The sequence below is a fragment of the Coenobita brevimanus genome, chromosome 87 (assembly GCF_032717465.1).
Source record: "Coenobita brevimanus isolate Jiangsu-jjx chromosome 87, ASM3271746v2, whole genome shotgun sequence".
NCBI classification, from domain to species: Eukaryota; Metazoa; Arthropoda; class Malacostraca; order Decapoda; family Coenobitidae; genus Coenobita; species Coenobita brevimanus.
The window spans coordinates 18,696,964-18,716,679 of record NC_137040.1 but is presented as its reverse complement, the minus strand read 5'-3'; the positions used below and the strand labels follow the sequence as shown (position 1 = coordinate 18,716,679).

Below are 19,716 nucleotides of genomic sequence, written 5' to 3'. Positions count from 1 at the left end.
CAGGAGCCCCCTCCCCCTCTCCCCTTATGAGAGTTGTACTCCACAAAGGACTGAATAAAACCCCAGTATAGGGCCAAAAGATGAGCAAAGTAAAGGAGGCATGGAGTTGTCTTAGCATAGTTATTATCTTGGCCGGAGATTTTGCGAGAGGTAATGTGTTGTTATAATAGGTCCAGAGAGAAAAACCTTAAGGATAATGAGACAAGATGAATGATTAAGATGTATGTTGCTGAATATTTGAGGATACTCCTACAGCAGATTCTGGTAAGTCGAAAGATGCAGGAACCGAGTTTTTGATGCATTAAAAACAATTTTTCTTTAATAATACTTAGAAATATGAGCCAAGTCAAAATTTAGGTGTGCCATAACTCCCAGGGGAGTAGGAGAAAGAATACTTTTCCACTATCCATGTTTGTCGTAAAAGGCGACAAGGGACCTTTTTGTCTCTAGTCTTTCTTTCCTTACTTTCCCCTTCTGATCTTCTGTCCTACCTCTCTTCTTGATATTTCCGTATTTCTTCTGGTCTTTACATTTCCTCTTCTCCTATCAGGTTACACGTTTGGTTTCGTGGAATGAATCCACGTGCTATGAGCACTTCTATGCTAAGACCACATCTACGCCAAGACACCTATTCCCTGTTTCTGTTCGAATGCTAATTATATTTTTGCTTTGAATTAATGCCATATGGTCTGCGATACCTGCTGCTAGGAATCTATTTTTCCAGTCCATTTAGGTGTGCCACAGACTCATACAGTGACTGCTGAAGTAACTGTTATGATGGACACTGCGAGTTGCAGATGGAGACTTGGAGGATGGAGCCATCAGCATATGAGTGGATAGGATCACATGAGCAGAATAAATCACCAGCAAGAAGGAAAGGTACAAGTTGACAGACTAAGGTGACATAGTCTACCTAGGCAGTGACTTTTGCCTGAAGAAAATTTAATGTGACACAATAAAGTCAAAGAGGGACGGAAATGGAACAGCAGCGACAGAATTGTCCAAAGTTCAACTGTAGGATTAGTCTGGGCAAAGATGCCTCCCTTTTTGGTGGAAGAAACAACTACAGCGCCAACAGAGCAGAAAATTGGAGGGAAGGAGAAGGATATTAAATTGTTAGAAAAGTTATTGGCAAGATATCAGAAGAAGCAGGAAGAAACTGTCAGAAAGTCATGAGCATTTAGTATAAATGAAATTATTCTCAGTCTGGTAAAGAGTAGACTTGGCACAACTCAAAACAGAAATACTAAACAGACAAGATTCCAGGGTGAACTAGCATTTGTGCTATTTGTAGACTTCCTTCTTATTTTGGGGTGATTAAATATTTTGCATTAGTCATAGGGTAAGAGGGTATGCCTCCATACCCAAGGTATTAACTTCTGCAATGCTCAGAGTACAAACTGATGACTTTCAGTTGTTATCAGTGGAGCCCTAAAGAGAGAGAAAAGATTTAAAAAAAAAAACTAAGAAGGATTAGTTACAAGGATCACATCAAAGAATGTGGAATTCTCTCTCCGAGGCAGCTGCTGCAGGTCATTAAGGCCATCAAGGACAGAGAAGTGTTGTAGACTTATTCACCATGTGAATCAGTGATTGTGAAGGACAATTAAATGTGATGATCAACACTGAAATCACCAATGATGGAGGTTTCAGAGAAAGGAGAAATGAACAGAATGGGTTCCATCTTAGAGATAAGACGTTCAATAATTTTTGTACAGTCAGAAGACCTAGGGATCAGTAAACTGCATAGACATATTTAGTCACAGAATGATAGGATTGCTGAAGCCAAACTGTAGAGAATTCAAAGGATCCAAACTCAGAAGCATGAGAGTAATATATTTCATACATACATACACACTAAAACCACTTTTGGTTTTGATATGAGTGTAGAAAAAGTGGGATTCACAGAAGGGTTCAAGAAGATGAGTCTCAGTGAGGAATGGAAGGTGAGGTATAAAGGAAGAGGGGTGGTGTTTAAAAGAAAGCTGAATGGAAAGACTCATTAGTTCAGTGCATCTTGCTTGGTCGTCAGCAGGAAGGGGTTGGTTGGTGGGGTTATGAAATATTCCTCCATTACCTGTAACTCTGAGGCAGGGTGTTTGATCAATATTTCTATACATTTTTAAACAGAAAATGTGGTGTGTAATGTGTTTGTAGCTATTAAAGGAAAATGTATAGAAGAATACAAGCTCTTTGCAACCTTACTGAACCTCTGCACACTTGCTCCTGTAGAGGACTCTCAGACTTTGCCCTTAAATATCAATCATTTGCAGCTACAAATATTCGGCTTCAGTCAACTCACAATTGTAACAGAATAGCTGAATGTATGGGGAATCTTTACACAGACGAATATACAACATTGCCCCAGTGCCAACAGTGCCAAATTATATATTTATATCTACATTTCAAGTATCGTAATTGTGTGATGTAGATGACCAATTTTCAGAGATTCATGTTTTCCTCCCACCTGTTAGCTGTGTCAATTACAAACGCCTGGCTCAAAAATAATGCTTCTGTTTGTAAGAGTTTTTTCACCACTGCATAGAGAATTGTAAATCGATGCCAGTGATAGACATTTTGTTAAAGAAAACATGCTTTTGTGCAATATTTCACTGTTCAAATGAGGGCAATTTTTCCAGCTTGAAACTGACCCTTGACAGACCCAACTCAATGAGTCCGAGATACTGTAAAACCAATGGGGACAATTATTGGGGCCAAAACATCCCTGTAGAAACGTTCAATCAACATGAAGTTAAAACAGATCCATCTGTGACTCGATTGCAACCATCCAGCCAAGTTTTTGCAGTTTTTTTTTTTTTTTCAGTTTTGGCTGCATTATACACACACACACGAACAGACACAAGGGTGGGATTATGGTATATTAGAGAAACGCTTCACATCCCTGCTGAGTAGCTCAATACTTACTCAGCTGGTCATATCAGAGCCATTTCTGGATCGCGCTTCTCTGCGCATAACCAATGACTTATATTTCGACGCAGGTGTAAGCATTTCACGGCCCAATAGTTTCCTCGTGCATTCAATGGGAGAAATTAGGGGACAAAACACCCTTCAGAAAATTTTTATCGATATGAAATTGAAACGGGCCCATCTGTGACCCAGCTTCAACCATCCTGATAAGTTTCATCGAACCTTTTCCAGTTTCGGCTGTGCTACACACACACACACACACACACACACACACACACACACACACACACACACACACACACACACTCGCTGGTGCAGTGGTAACGTTCCCGCTTGCCAACTGGTGGACGGGAGTTCGCGCCTCGCTCAGGTTGCGAAAAGTTTCTGACGAAGTGGGTGGTTACTGTCCCCCTTGAGCAAGGGGACGGGTGTGTGCGTGTGTGAAGGTCACAGCCTTGCCCTTAGATCGGACTATATGAGCTCTCAGCTCCCCTCCGGGAGGATAAAAAGCTGACCATCACGACCATCAAGTGATCCTGACCGACCCGGTGAATTACACACACACACACACACACACACACACACACACACACACACACACACAAAGATTATAGTATAAATGATACTGGCTTACTTCTCTTGTTATTCAAGCACCCCCCCCCTACAAAAAAAAAAGGTCACCAGAGGAGGATGGTCAGAAACTAGTCCTGAAGGGTGCTGAAACGAGAACTCCAACACTCTCTAGCACCAACTTTCCATCAATCATGAAAGCAGCGCTCTGGTTGGCTGGTGCTGCAGTCTACACCCTTTATCTTTCTATTAGTTTATATATTTATTTAACTCTCCATCTACATATCTGTCTTTGTATCTGTTTCCTGTCTAATTATCTATGTATCTCCATTTATATATTGATCTATGTATGTTTTCTGTTTATCTATGTGTCTGTCTACACATCAATCTGCCTATCTATCTAACCATCTGTCTATCTATCTATCTACTTGTCTGTCTGTCCATCAGTGGCGTACCCAGAAAGTTGAAAGGGGGGGGGGGGTAATATATCTTTTTAACTGTGCAGCCCATGACTTTGGCGAGCACAGCGAGCCCGTACAGCTGGGGGTGTTCGGGTAAGTGCTGTAAACCCCCCCTCCCCCAAGATAATTTTGCATTTTGGCCAAGTTTATGATCATTTTGAGGCCATAATGGAATGGGTATACGACATAAATATACCATATTCTAAAGTCATTTTTAAGTACTCTGTGCCACTGAGTTATGATTCAGTCTCTCCAATACCCTTACACTACTAAAATTCAAACCCTCATATATCGATCAAACAACTTTACAACTGTAATATACTAATAACAATAAAAAAAAATTAATTTAATCACTGTATTAGTCTCAATTGCAAACAGTTAAAGAAAAGACATATCCTACATAATTTTCATGTTGATAAATATATATATATATATATATATATATATATATATATATATATATATATATATATATATATATATATATATATATATATATATTTGCAAAGGGGGGCCATGGCCGCATGCCCTCCCTCCCCCGGTACGCCACTGCCGTCCATCTATGCATCTATCTGTCTGTCTACCTGTCTATCTACAGCCCACCTTCTCCTCCAGGTCAGTTTCCTAGAGAGGGCATCACTAGTGGAGGCTGCGGCACAGAGAGCAGAGTTAGAGGCTCGTGTAACACGCATCACAGAGGAGCTGCGTAAGGCGGCACAGACAGAGGTGCACTCAACTACTCGCCGGGCACTGCAGGAGAACGAAGCACTAACGAGGCAACTAGACGTATTTAGGGCACGCATCACTGCACTCAGGAATGATAATGCCGCGCTGAGTGAGGCACTCTCAGACTCTCAGGTAAGGCGAGTGTACATAACTGTCTTCAAACATCAGTATTACCGTTATAAACTTCATTAATTTCATCAGACAATAATCACTGTTCTTAAGTTATAAAGTGTAACACCTTTAATAATCACGCATGCTTGGTAATAAACTTATTGAGTTCCATCAATAACAAGCACCCCTTTTCCACCTGACTTCTCTACTATCTGTAGAGCTGCAACTATCCGATCCACACATCAGCTGCCATTACGGAATCAACCGTTGAAATAATTCACCAGATAATCTGATATTCATCTTAACTTCCTAGCCCTTATTCTCTCATACACCTCACTTAAATAGTGATCGCCCTCATCATCATGATCTTAACCCTAATCTCACTATTATTAATGAGGTAGGTGGGATACAGAAAAACGAAAAAGGAATGCACAAATATAGATCCATAAATGGTCTGCTTTAACTTGATGGTACTGGACCACTCCCACAACTTGAATACTAAGCCGTGGTTGCAGGAAATGCATTGAGCTGTTTAGGAGGTAAAGATATGTTTCCTTCATGCGTATGTAAGTTAGTGCAGACAGAGGCAAAAGTAGAAAGAGTACAAGCGCTTAGCGGCTGGCCACTATGTGCTTGCTGTTGCCAAGGACACTCGGCTATATTCATTCATTCATCTTGGTACGACGTGCGCATTATAATATTATTACCCCATAAGTTAAAAGAAACTTTTTATTCTTAAGCAGTTAAGCACTAACAATGAAGGATGGCGTTCATTTACTGTTCTGATATCCGTGAATTTGATTGGTCAATATAGTCCACTGGTTCAGAGTTTCCATAGAATGTAGCAGCTTTGCTCTTTCGTTCACCTCGAAAAGGAAATTTTAATTAACGTGCATAGCATGCTTTAAGAATGTTGAAATTATGGATGGGTTGAACGATACTACCTGCCATGCTACCCGTTAGACACCCACTGACACCAAAATTGACATGGATCTGCTCTGCCATACCGGGCATGCCCATGCAAAATTTCAGCTCATTCCACCGAGTGGTATCACCTGTAAAGGGTTCCCAATGTCTGGTGAAAAATTGGGCACAAAAGTGAGCATCACTCGCGCGCAACTGACCACAAGCAATTATAATTTACACCATCGTTGTCAGCTCGTCGTTCTGCGTCATTTGATGTATGATACGTCAAAATCCGCGGAGGTGAAATGTGGACAGATACACAGACACTGCTTATTCTCATAATAATGATGCTGGCCTCATCCCCGTGATACTGAAAAACTGAAGAAAAGTCATCAAAGGAGGAAGTCAGAAGCTAGTAGCTACAAAAAGCCGAATTTCTCATTAACACAGCCAAATTTTAATGGCATCTATCTACCTATCTACTGCCAGAAGCCTTGATCCTGAAAGGGATGGCCACAAACAAATAACCTCCACGTTGCCCTGTCTCCCGTCATTTCACTGCCCTCCTCTCAGTTAACAGCCCTTCTCTCATATACCTCTCTACTCCATCCCTCCATCTCATCATCGGCCTCCCCCTCCCTCTGCCCCCTCCACCTCACTCACATACACACTCCTTGTTAGTCTCTCGTTTCTCCAACCTCTCCACATGGCCAAACCACCTCAGCATACTTCTTCTAACGATTTCTGTCACATCCATATCTACACTATAATGCTCCTTCACTTGCTCATTTGTCAGTCCATCTTTCCATGTAACTCCACATGCTACTCTCAAATAACTCATTTCCACTGCTTTCACTCTTGACTTGTGACCTTCCAACAAGTTCCAAGCTTCACTTCCATACATTAGAGTTCGTATCACAATACTATCATGAAGCGACGTTTTTACTTCCACGCTCACTTCCTTATTTCTCTTCCCTGCATTCAAAGAACCAGCAGCCTTTCTTCCCTTTCGAGCACTTCATCGATAAGATAATTCATTAAAAAAACATTCCGACGAGTCTGTGTCAATAGTCTTGTTACAGAAGGAAAGAAGTCTCTAGCAGGTCAAAGAAATAATCTGAAATGAAATAAACCCAATAGTCTCAGAGCTGAATGAATTTTAACAGAATCATTCAAGCTACCAGCTGAATGTTTCAAGTACTAGAGGTCGGTCATTTTGAGGTGCAAGGATGCTTTCCTCAAACGTGGTTCATCTTCAGGGTGTAAAGAATGAAATGAGGTTGTATCTTTTATAACCTTTGTGTTGCAATTGACCATAACAATAAGTTTTATGTTCCTCAGTTATCTGGACGCTCCATATCCGGTCATGCTCCATATATGGACGTTAGGCCTTGGCTGTATTAGATCCATATCCGGATGTATTTGTCCATAACTGGACATAAAAGTTCCGGCTTCGGTGGCTGGCCGGCCTACAAAGTAAAAAAAAAAAAAAAAGTCCATTGGGTAGCTCACCAGACTGTCCACACACGGGTAATATACCGTAACCCACAAGCAGAACAAAAAAGGCTTTCTGGCTCCCCACCAAATGGTCGAAATTCCCCAGCCACCCCGATCACTAGAAACATACTGGCAGCACATGAGAAAAACAGATGTAACCCATAAGCTGAGGGAGAATGGTTGTCCGGCTTCGTAACAAATGGTCGAAATCCTCCAGCCACCCCGATCACCGGTAACATTCTGGCAGCGCGCAAATGAGACAGCGTAACCCACAATCTGAGCGAGAATGGCTATACAGCTCCCAATCAAATGGTCGAAATCCCCCGGCCACCTGGATTAGTCGGAAACTCCCAGCCACGCATGACCAGCCACCCCCTAACCAAAGTAAACAAAGTTCAATCGCTATCCGGATTACTTGGCTACTCCCTAAGCCCATGATGTACAGCGACCCAGTGTTTCTGTCACATTGCGGCATTTGCCTGGGAGAGAGAGAAGGACTCTTGTGCTCATAGGTCAGCATGCTGCTTTTTGTTTCAATGCTCATAGCCAAATGTGGATAGAGACATGGCAACACCATACACTTTTTCAGTGTCTCAGTTACACAGAGAGTAGGCCAGCATGCTCTCCAGTACAAATTTCTCTATCTATCTTCACCAAACTACATGCACAGTACACACTACACTTCCTATTCAAAATTCACCAAAATGGCGTCAATTCACCCAGCCTCGGAGTCCCCAGGGGGGGGGACCATAAATGCCCCCGCCATCTGCCCCTCTCCCGGTGACGACTCGAGGTGCCTGGAACCACTGTCTGACTCTCTTCTTCTTCATTTCTGCAACATTCGCGGCCTTTCATCTAACTTTCGCTCTGTTGAGCACCACCTCTCCTCCTCTAAACCTCACCTTCTTTTTCTAACGGAGACTCAGCTGTCTGAGGCAACGGACAGCAAACCCTTTTCTGTATCCTCCTACTTTCTCTATACTCATTTCAAAGCCAAAGGTGGCTGTTGTGTATACATACACAACGACTTATCTTGCTTTCGTGTTCCTGAACTTGATTCTTCTGAATTCTCCACTCTCTGGCTTCGGCTTTCCTGTCATTCTCAGACTAAATATATCTGTGCTGTTTACTTATCCCCTAATTCTACTGACTATCAAAAATTCTTCGACTATCTTACTTCTACGATGGAACACATTCTGTCCATTTCTCCTTTCTCTGAAATCTCCATTCTTGGAGATTTCAATGTTCACCACCACCTTTGGCTCTCCTCTCCTTTCACGGATCCACCTGGTGAACAAGCCTACATCTTTTCTATCCTTAATGACCTAGAGCAGCTTGTACAGCACCCTACCCGTATCCCTGACCGCCTTGGAGAGAGCTCCAACATACTTGACCTCTTCCTCACAACTAATCCTTCTGCTTACTCTGTTAATCTTTTCTCTCCGTTGGGCTCCTCCGATCACAACCTTATTACCTTAACCTGTCCTATCGCTCCAGTACGGCCTGCGGACCCTCCAGGGAAACGTCGTCTCTGGCATTTTGGAGCCGCGGACTGGGAGGCCCTCAGGCAGTACTTCTTTGATTTTCCCTGGAATGATTATTGCTTCCATGGCCGTGAGCCATCTGAGTGTGCCTTGCGCATTACGGAGGTTATTCTCTCGGGCATGGAAGCATACATTCCTTTCTCATATCCTTTGACTAACGCAAGAAAGCCTTGGTTTAATCACACTTGTTCTAATGCTGTCCGCAACAAGGAGAAGGCCTACAAAAGGTACCGGAGCCAACCCACCCCTGAATCACATCATCTTTACGTTTCTGCCCGGAATCGTGCTAAGTCTGTTCTTCGCTCTACTAAAAATAATTTCATCCATACTAAATGCTCTCAACTCTCCAACTCGAATTCTTCCCGCTCCTTCTGGCACCTTGCCAAAAATCTTTCTAACAACTTTACCTCATCATCCTTCCCTCCTCTTTACTACTCTGATGGTTCTGTAGCTATTTCTTCTACTGATAAAGCAGATCTCTTCACACAGACTTTCTCCTCCAATTCCACCTTTGACGATTCCGGTGCTGTTCCTCCATCACTTCCCCCCTCTGACTTCCTCATGGCTGACATTAAAATTTCTTCAGTTGATGTATTTTCTGCCATTACTGGCCTCAGTACTAACAAGGCATATGGGCCTGATGGGGTCCCTCCTGTTGTTCTCAAAAACTGTGCTTCTGTGCTTACACCCTGCCTAGGCAAACTATTTCGCCTTTGTCTGTCAACTTGTACCTTCCCTTCTTGCTGGAAGTTTGCTCTCATTCAGCCAGTCCCAAAGAAGGGTGACCACTCCCAACCCTCCAACTATCGTCCAATTGCTTTAACGTCCTGTATTTCAAAAGTTTTCGAGTCAATTCTTAATAGAAAATTTTTAAGGCATCTTTCCTATCACAACCTTCTTTCCGATCGTCAGTATGGGTTCCGTCAGGGACGCTCCACTGGCGATCTTCTCACCTACCTTTCAGACTCCTGGTCATCCTCCTTTCGGGACTTTGGCGAAAGTTTTGCCATTGCACTTGACATCTCAAAGGCTTTCGATCGAGTCTGGCATAAATCTTTAATTTCCAAACTGCCCTCCTACGGTTTCTATCCTTCTATCTGTGCCTTCATCACTAGCTTCCTTTCTGGTCGTTCTATAGCTGCTGTCGTAGACGGCCATCGTTCTTCTCCTAGATCTATCAACAGTGGTGTTCCTCAGGGCTCTGTCCTATCACCAACTCTCTTCCTTTTATTCATCAATGATCTTCTAAGCTGTACATCTAACCCTATCCACTCATACGCTGATGACTCCACCCTTCACCTTTCCATTCGGTTCCCACAACGCCCATCTCAACAGTTACTTCAAGAAACAAGGGATGAGGCTATGGCACACCTAATGTCTGACTTGGCTCATATCTCTGACTGGGGTAAAAATAATATGATTGTCTTTAATGCATCTAAGACTCAGTTCTTACACCTATCAACCCGACAAAATCTTCCACAGGTATACCCACTAATGTTTAATAATATTCCGATTAATCCTGCATCATCCTTGAACATGCTTGGGGTTTCATTTACTCGGGACTTATCTTGGAAAGATCATATTACATCTCTTGTAAAATCTGCTTCCAAGAGATTGGGTGTGCTAAGCCGACTCAGCTCTTTCTTTACCCCTGCACAATTGTTGACTCTATACAGGGGTTTTATCCGCCCCTGTGTGGAGTACAACTCTCATGTGTGGGGAGGCTCCCCACATACAGCTCTTCTCAATAGGGTGGAGTCAAAGGCTTTTCGTCTCATTAACTCTCCTCCTCTTACTGACTCCCTTCAACCTCTGTCTCTTCGCCGCACTGTTGCATCTTTATCTCTTTTCTATCGCTACTTTAATGGTCACTGCTCCTCTGAACTGTCTGCTTGCATTCCTCCACCTCTACGACGGGCGCGTAGCACCCGTCTGGCAGCAAACTCTCATCCCTTTTCTGTCCAACTCTCTAATGCAAGAGTTAACCGTTACTCCCAGTCTTTCATTTATGCAACAGGTCAGCTCTGGAACTGTCTCCCTCTGTCTGTATTTCCTTCTGCCTATGATCTCCAGTCTTTCAAACGTAGTGTGTCCAGGCATCTCAAAATGATCGGATCTTGAATTTGGCTCTCTATTGTATTTTGTTTTTCTCTTGGAGGGAACTGTTACTGCGGGCTCATGGCCTTTGGTTCCTTCTTCCTCGCATAAAAAAAAAATAAAATAAAATAAAAATCTCGGTTCCTGCCTCTGTATCTCCGTGTTTGGACGTGCTTGGCTGAGGTTAAACAATGGATGCATTCATTGTTGCATTTTTGGTGATTTCCTACCTTCTGCAGGCCTTAATTCTCCTCTGTAGTGTTCTCACGTGTGTGATGATGGCCCCACCACCACCCAAGAAATGCAAGAGGAGGGTTTTTACTCTTGAGAAGCGTGAGATATTGGGCAAGGTTGACATGGACTGGCCAACTTCACGCATTCTGCATGAATATGACTTGGACCGTTCAACCTTGTTTGATATCAAGAAATCACGGGAAAAGCCGACTCAGTAAGAACAGGACTACCGCAATGCCACTCACAAAGGCGAATGATAGGTGATGTCCCAGCCCTGTCACACCAGCATCGACCAGTTGACTTTGGTTCAGCCAGGAGTGGAGTGCCAACGTGCTTGTACGTGGAGCCAAGTTGAAGGCTGCAGTTGAGAAGTTTACAAGCTTGCACAAAGTGCACAACTTCAAGGCATCCGAGGACTGACTCTTCCAGGTCAAATTTCGACATGACTTACTGGCCATAAGGCACATGGCGAGGCTTTGGATGCAGTGGTGGAGGATGTTAAGCCATTTCACTAGAAAATGCAGTGCCTGATTGAGAAGGACCTTGCTCTCAGTCAGGTGTACAGTGCTGATGAAACTGGTCTGTTTTTCTGCTCCTTGCCCACCAATACCCTGGACAAAGAGAAGGGGAAGATTGTGTCTGGTTGGAAGTTGTCCAAAGAACGTGTTTCAGTGTTGTGCTGTGCCCATGCTAACAGGATGCACCCTTTCAAACCCGTTGTTGTTGGATGTGTATAACAACAACGTTGTCTCCTTGGGTTGATGGACAGCCTGCTTATTTTGTGGTACCATTTTGTGAAGGCCTGGTTTACGGCAAAGATCTTCAGAGATTGGTTCCACAGACACTTTGTCAAGGTTGTCCATTATTAAATGGAGGAACTTGGAATCTCTCATGGCCAGGTGAAGGCTCTCCTGATCCTTGTCATTCCCCTGCGTATCTGTGGGAGAAGAATTTGTTTGCTGATGATGCCATGTTAGGTGCATGCTCCTGCCACCTAACACAACTACTCTCATGCAGCCAATGGACCAAGGTGTTATCGTGGCAGCCAAGAGACTGTACCATCAGAGGTTCCTCAGTGGGGTGATGGTGGTGCTTGAGGATGAGAAAGGGGTCAACACACGTGGGGAGAGGACCTTGGAGAATCTGCGGCGTTAAATATTAAGTCTGGAGTGTTCAACTGGCCCAATGCTTGAAAGGAAGTCTTCATCAAAACCTTGGAAATTGGTTGGTCTCATCTCATTCAGGGATGTGAGGCCATTCACATCTTTGAGGGATTTGATGTGGACGATTTCCACCTTCAGCTATGAAACTCAGGCATGAATGTGGACGTTGACAACATGAGGGATTCGTTGGACGACGGCGGCAGCGATCCGGGTTATCAGACATTGTCTGATGAGGAGATAGCTGCTGCTGTCTCTGCGGGGCAGAGGAAAACTACAAGGACGAGGATGAGGACCCTTACTCTGGGCACCCTGCCACTCCATCACTTCCTCCTCTTGGTGCACTGTGGGCCAGCGCTGGGTAGGTGCTTGAATATGTCGAGCACTCTCATTGTGACAGGGAGTTGGTGCCACTCAAGCTGGCAATGAATCAGCAGGCAATCAGGGACACTGTCATCCTCGGACAAAATAGCTGGACGTTATTGTCAGACAAAGATCGACTCCTTCTTCTTGAAGCCCGCCACCCCCACCAGTGCCAGCTCTTTCTCCCCAGCGTGACCACCACCACCTGCTCGACCCTAGTCTTCACTCTCAGACCGACAACCAAGCACATCAACAGCCACTGAGTCGCTGTTAGACGTGAGCTTGTGGCTGTCTTCAGAGAGTCCTGAGGTGAGTAAGGCTCCATCGCCTCGCCACATGTCCCCGTTCATTGGCCAGCTACAGCAGATGGAAGAGGATGAGTTCTTTGACCTTTGATAAGTCGCTGTGTTAGCCACTACACCACATAGGATACCTGTAGACCTACAGCATCCCTGTGGGTTACGACGTCAGTCTGCCGTTCACTGGGTGGTGATTTTTTTTTTTTTTTGTTTATCCATCGATTTCTTAATGTTTAGAATTATCTTGTATATTGCAATATGTGCTTTGATGTCAAAAAACATCAAAAAAAAAAAAAAAAGAACTGCCAAAATTAGGAGGGGTACTGTCCAGACAGGTATTTTTTTTATGCAGTGTTCTAGCTTTTAGGATTATACTGCATATTGCAAAGTGTGTTTTCATGTCAAGAAACAGCCAAAAGACTGCAGAATGTTGCCAAATTTAGGAGGGGCACTGTGCATATTGGTAGTTTTGTGTTGTTGTTGTTGGTTTAGCTTTCTTTTCTTAGTGTTTACGATTATATTTCATATTCCAATGTGTATTTTGGTGTCTAAAAAAGAGGCAGAAGACCACAGAACACCTCCAACATTAGGAGGGGTACTGTACATATTGGTAGGATTGTCCATATTTGTAGCTTTTATTTTATTACTTATTTTTTTGTTTATGTATCGTTTTCTTAGTGACTAGGATTATATTGCATATTCCAATGTGTGTTTTGATGTCTAAAAAGATCCGAAAGACCGCAGAACGCTGCCAAAATTAGTAGGGGTACTGTACATAATTGGTAGGGTTGCGCATATTGGTAGTTTTTTTTATGCATTGTTTTCTTAGTGTTTAGGATAATACTGCATATTCCAATGTGTGTTTTGATGTCTAAGAGCCGAAAGACCGCAGAACACCGTCAAAATTAGGAGGGGTACTGTACATACTGGTAGGGTAGTAGTAGTAGTTGTTGTTGTTGTTGTCATCATCCCCTAGGCAGTCTGGCCAAACAGCCCCGAGTCCCTTGGGAAGGCCAAAGCTGAGACCAGGCTTTCCCATAGTGCTCTCATGGAGTGTATGTTGTATTGTTGGTGCAGGTGATTGCGTGTAATGCGTTCATCCATAATGTACTTAATAGTATTGGGTCCTGTGTAACATCCTGGACAGGCAATAGCGATGGAGTCATCCAGCCTCATCTAGTAATTCAAGAGGGTTGGATGATGCCCACATCTCAGCCTAGCCAGGTGGACCCTGTCCTCACGAGGGAGGCAGGATTCAGATGGGTGGATATCAGGAGGCCGTGCATGCAGCTGTGTGTTTTCTTTGAGTGACTGAATGGAGCAGGAAGTGATCTAAGCATGGATATGCTTCTGGAGGATGGTTTGAGGCAGGCGAGAGAAGAGAGGTGACAGTATTTGTGTATGATATAGTGTGCTGGGTGTTTATGTTCCTTGGCATGTGTGGATGTGCTGCCATGTAGTGTAGTGGATGGTGTGGGTTTGTGGAGGCTGCAGAAAGAATTTGGGTGCCTCTCATGTCTAGATGATCCTTGACTTTTAGGACTATGATTTCTTAGTGTAGGATGTCTGAAGGAGTAGTAGCTGTAAAGCCCGTTATTATTTTTAGGGCCTTGTTCTGTATGGTGGGGTTGTGTATATTGTTAGTTTTTTTTTTTTTTTTTAATGCATTTTTTCTTAGTGTTTAGGATTATACTGTATATTGCAATGTGTGTTTGGATGTCTACAAAAGAGCTGAAAGACCAAAGAACACAGCCAAAATTAGGAGGGATACTGTATATATTGGTAGCTTTTTTGTGTGTTTTTTTATTGTTTATGCACTGTTTTTTTGGTGTTTAGGATTAGCCAGTATTGTATATTGCAATCTGTGTTTTGATGTCAAAAACAGCCAAAAGACCGCAGAGCACTGCCAAAATTAGGATGGGTACTGTGCTGTACCTGCTCGCCTCACCACCGCTCCACATCACCGCCTTACACACACACACACACACACACACACGGAGATATTGTGATGAAAATAGTTATTCACGTACTGTCAATAATTGAAAATATTTTCCACTATAAAAATTTTTTTTCCCGTGATTTGTACTTTTTCATCATAATAAATATACACACACAAAAACTTTCAGTAAAAATAAGGCACTGATTTCATCATGAAACAAACCTTCTGCTTCCATTATTAACATAAATACAACAGCGGTGGTGTGAGGCTTGCTTCACTGCATTTCCTACTCCATCCCTCCTCCACCTCCTCCCTTTCTCCACTCCACTTCACTATATTTTCCACTATAACAAAAAATTTCTCCTGTGATTTACTTTTCCACCATAGCAAACATACACACACACGAAAAAATAAGGCACTGATTTCATCATGAAACAAATTTTCTGCGTCCATTATTCATTTATATAGACACAGCGGTGGTGCAAGATACCACACCACGCTTCCTCCTCCCTCCTTCTTCCACTTCTTCCCTTTTGCCACTCCCTACCTCTTCTTCCATCTTCTCATCCATGCCAATATCCTCTCCATGCCATGCCCTCTCCAGGATCGTCAATACCCTCTGAACCATTCCCATCATCGGAAATTGCAGATGAACGTACAGTTGGAAATGATGGGTGCACAGTGGAGGACTCACGTGATCCACCCTCCTCATGCAACACATATATATCGATACCCAACATGACGGTCGCTTCCTCAGAAGAAGAGTCACTTTCTCCATTCAAAATTGGTGATAATGTCACCTCAAGTTCTCTCCCTATCGCACAATTACTAAGGCCTTTTCTTTTCTGGCCTTTGGACTTCATTGGTGTTAAGTCGGTGGCTACGGGCACTCAGCCAAGGATCTGGACACAAGGAAAACTTTTTGCGTAGGTCTATCCATTACGGAGGTAGGCAAATAACTGGAGCGTGACTCAGATGCATGCAGGAGGGTTGCCAGTGGCTGCGCATGGTGAAAATGACCCGCGGAATATTCAAACAATGCCGCGAAACACTAGATCATGTGTACATGCCACCTGGACATCCCCGGGTCATCACGTATACATGTCACCCAGATGTGATAGGTTAAGAGCACCTGTACCTACAGTACTCGCCTGTACATCTTCTGGGCTCCAGGCTACAGTCCATGTTCAACCCATGAGCATAACACACAAATTACCAATATTTATGAAAAGTTGAGCTCACACATGGTATGGTATTACAGTGACTCTACCCACACACACACACACACACTGCTCCACTAGCACACGGGTCAGACGTGTATCTCAGAGCTCCGCTCTGGGGATACTTGAACTGTATCTCTTTATGGGTCAAGCTCATATCATGCTAATTTAGGTGATGATCCAACACAGTAAAACAAGAAATAACAAAGAAGTGTAGCCTACAGTAAGTAAACAGCCATATCAGTGACAAGAAACGTGAAGATTTTCCTTACATCAGCTGGACAACATCAAGGCTATCAGACGACAGAGTGATGCAGAAACTGTAAGCAGAGATTTTTTCTTTCATGGATTTATATTTTGGAAAGATGCCTTTATGTGTTAATAAAAGAGACAAAGGTAAAAAAGGATTATGACCTCTACCCAGATCTGGTTGAAAAGGAAACTTACAATAAAGTAATTGAAAAAGTGAACAGACTAGAAAGAGCTTTTCAAATGGATATTGAAGAAATCAAGAATGAGCTACGCAGACAGGAGGAAAAAAGAGGAATTAATTAAAGAAAATAAGCAGAAAAGCCACAACAATAGATTGAACTGTCAGCTGAGGTAAATTCACTGAGAACAAAGGCTGGCAAAATGGGATGTACAGTTGTTAGCCATGGGAGAATTATGATTTCAGAAATGATACAGAGAAATCATGTAAGCAAGCAGTCTGATAGACCAAAGTAATAACACTGAAGAGAAAATAATACAGGTAAATGAAATGGGGAGAAATTACCAAAATTACGAAAATGAGGTGCAAACTACGTATGCTGAAATCGTGAAAGTAAAGAATGATTTACATACAAGGGTGGAAGAAAAAAGCGTAAGAAAAGAAGTGAAAGAAATTATAAAGGATAACCCAAAACTAGTCAAGGAAGCTGTAGAGATTATCAAATTCACAGTAATCACTGGCACAGGTGAAGAAGAAATTAAAAACAGAATCTCAAGGGACAAAAATGAGATGGAAAATATAATGAACATACTGCAGCAAGTATCAGAGGATATCTGTGAGAAAGATACAGAAGAACAAACGGCTAGGGAAATATGAGGGAAATAAGTCAAGGCCTCTGAAAGTAACATTCCAGAGTGCAAACACTGCAGAGGAAATACTAAACAATGCAAAGTCATGGAAAAAGAGGAATTTAAAAAAGTATGGATAAAAAGATGCCTAACTCAAGAGGAATTGGGTACACTAAAGGAGAAGAGGGAGAAAGCAAAAACAAAACACAAGGAAAGATCAGAGGAAGAGAAATTTTTTTTTTTTACAATATAATTTGATTGCAGGTTCGAAAGTGGTACATAACCAGAAGGGAATAAAAAGGAGGAAGGAATTAGACCCAAGTCATGACAAGTATGTAAACAAGATGAAGTTGATGTATTCAGATGTAGATGGAATGGTATCTAAATTATTTGAGATGAAAGATTATACCAAAGAAGAGGAACCACATATTATTTGCCTAACTGAAACAAATAAACCCCAAGGATATTAGATGATACTCTAAACTTAGAGGAAAACAGTATATGGAGAAGAGATAGGAATTTTTAAAAAGGGGGAGGAATTATAATTTTAATATAGAAAAATCTACAAGTCAAAGAAATAGAACTAGATATACCTTCACAAGTAGAACTGATTGCAGTAGAGATTACAACATCTGAAGGGAAATATAATTGTGGCAAATTTATACATGCCACCCAGATCAAACACTTGGGAAACAGGCGAATATGAAGACCTGGCAGAGAGTACAATTTAGAGTTTAAGAGCATTAGTACATAGAATGGAGGAGAGATCTGAGAGAATTATATTAACTGAAGATTTCGATACAAATATAAATTGGAATACTCTAGATGTAAGAAGCCATGAAAGCTGTTGGGATCAAAAGCTCCTGGATCTTGTTCAGGAGTTTTTTCAAACACAACATGTAAAGGAAAACACCAGAAAAAGAGGACTTCATGATCCATCAGTATTACACCTTATATTTACCAAGCAAGAAAATGATATTGACAGTATAATGTATCAGCCTCCATTCGGCAAAAGTGACCATGTAGTATTAAATTGCAACTTCAGGATTGTACATGACAGTTAACAATAATGAAAGTTACAAAAAGGGCCTAAACTACAAAAAAGGAAACTACCATGACCTAAAGAAGTACTTCATAGAAACAGATTGGGAAAAGGAGCTTAGAGGACAAGATTTAAATGTTACATGTAGAAAATTCTGTGAACTTTATGAAATAGGAGTTCAAAATTACATCCCACAGCACAAAGAAGCAGAAAAGAAAATAAAGAAATGGTTTAATACAGAATGTAAATAAAATCAAAAGAAAAAAGAGACTTGTTGTGGAATAGATACAGAAGACACAAAAAGCGAGAGGGGATATAACAACTATAAACAGACAAGAAACGATTAACAAGGATAAGGAGAGAAGCCCAAAGACAGTTTGAGGAAGACATTAAAAATAAAAGTAGTGACCAACCGAAGCTATTTTACAGCTACATCCGAAGCAAAACCAAAGTTAAAGATAAAATACAGTCCATTACGGACGAGGGAATCATCTATACACAAGAGAAAGATATTTGTGAAGCACTAAATAAAACTTTCCAATCAGTTTTTACAGAAGAAAATAATTCAGAGAGAGATGATATGGAACAAGCATGCCCACACATATTACCAGATATACAAATATCAGAAAAAGAAATACAGGGGGAGTTAAGTAAATATGATAAAGGAAAAGCAAATGGTCCTGACGAAAATTCATGTTGAGTGCTGCGTGAATGTGCAAAAGTGTTAAATAGACTACAATATTTAATATTCAAGGAAGCTTTGGGTCAAGGTAAACTACTTGATATTTGGAAGAAAGCAAACATTATTCTCCTATTCAAGAAAGGTAATAGACAAAATCCACTCAACGACCAACTGACCAGTGTCGTAGTAAGATATTAGAAAAGCTAATAACAGAAGTTTGGGTAAACCATCTAGAAGAACACAATATGATAACAGAAAGGCAGTTTGGTTTTAGAAGGGGAAAATCATGTGCTACCAACTTATTAAGCTGCTATGATTGCGTTGCAGAAACATTACGGAAAAGAGAAGGATGGGTGAACAGTATCTATCTAGATTTCAAGACAGCATTTGACAGAGTACTGCACCAAAGACTTATGTGGAGACTGTACCATCAAGGAGGAATCCGAGGCAAACTGTACTGTTGGATGCAAGATTTTCTCAGAAAAAGGGAAATGAGAACAGTATTAAAGGGAAATTACTCATCATGGAGGGAAGTGACTAGTGGAGTTCCACAGGGCTTTATGCTGAAACCAATAATGTATATAAATGACACTGACAGTAACACTAGACATGCAAGCTATCTAAATATGTTTGCTGATGATGCAAAAATACACAGGAGAATTACTGACACAGACTCTTGTAGAGAATTAAATAAACTTCATGAATGGAGCGATAAATGACAAGCGGAATTAAATGTGGACAAGTGTCATCATAATAAAGTTTGGTAAAAGTGGAAAAAGACCAGACTGACATTATAAGTTAGGAAGTAAAACACTACAAATATCAGAAAGAGAGAACGACCTAGGTGTGATTATCAATAACAGACTATCTCCTGCTGA

At 41.9% G+C, this 19,716-nt stretch overlaps 1 protein-coding gene across 1 annotated transcript in view; it reads left to right on the top strand.

Annotated features, from left to right (window-relative positions):
- LOC145411018 (cilia- and flagella-associated protein 157-like) overlaps positions 1–19,716 on the top strand; it is a 354,153-nt gene that overhangs the window by 188,890 nt on the left and 145,547 nt on the right. The window contains exon 5 of the mRNA XM_080281082.1: positions 4,575–4,817. Coding sequence (XP_080137208.1) covers positions 4,575–4,817 — 243 coding nt within the window. The remainder of the gene's footprint in view (positions 1–4,574; positions 4,818–19,716) is intronic.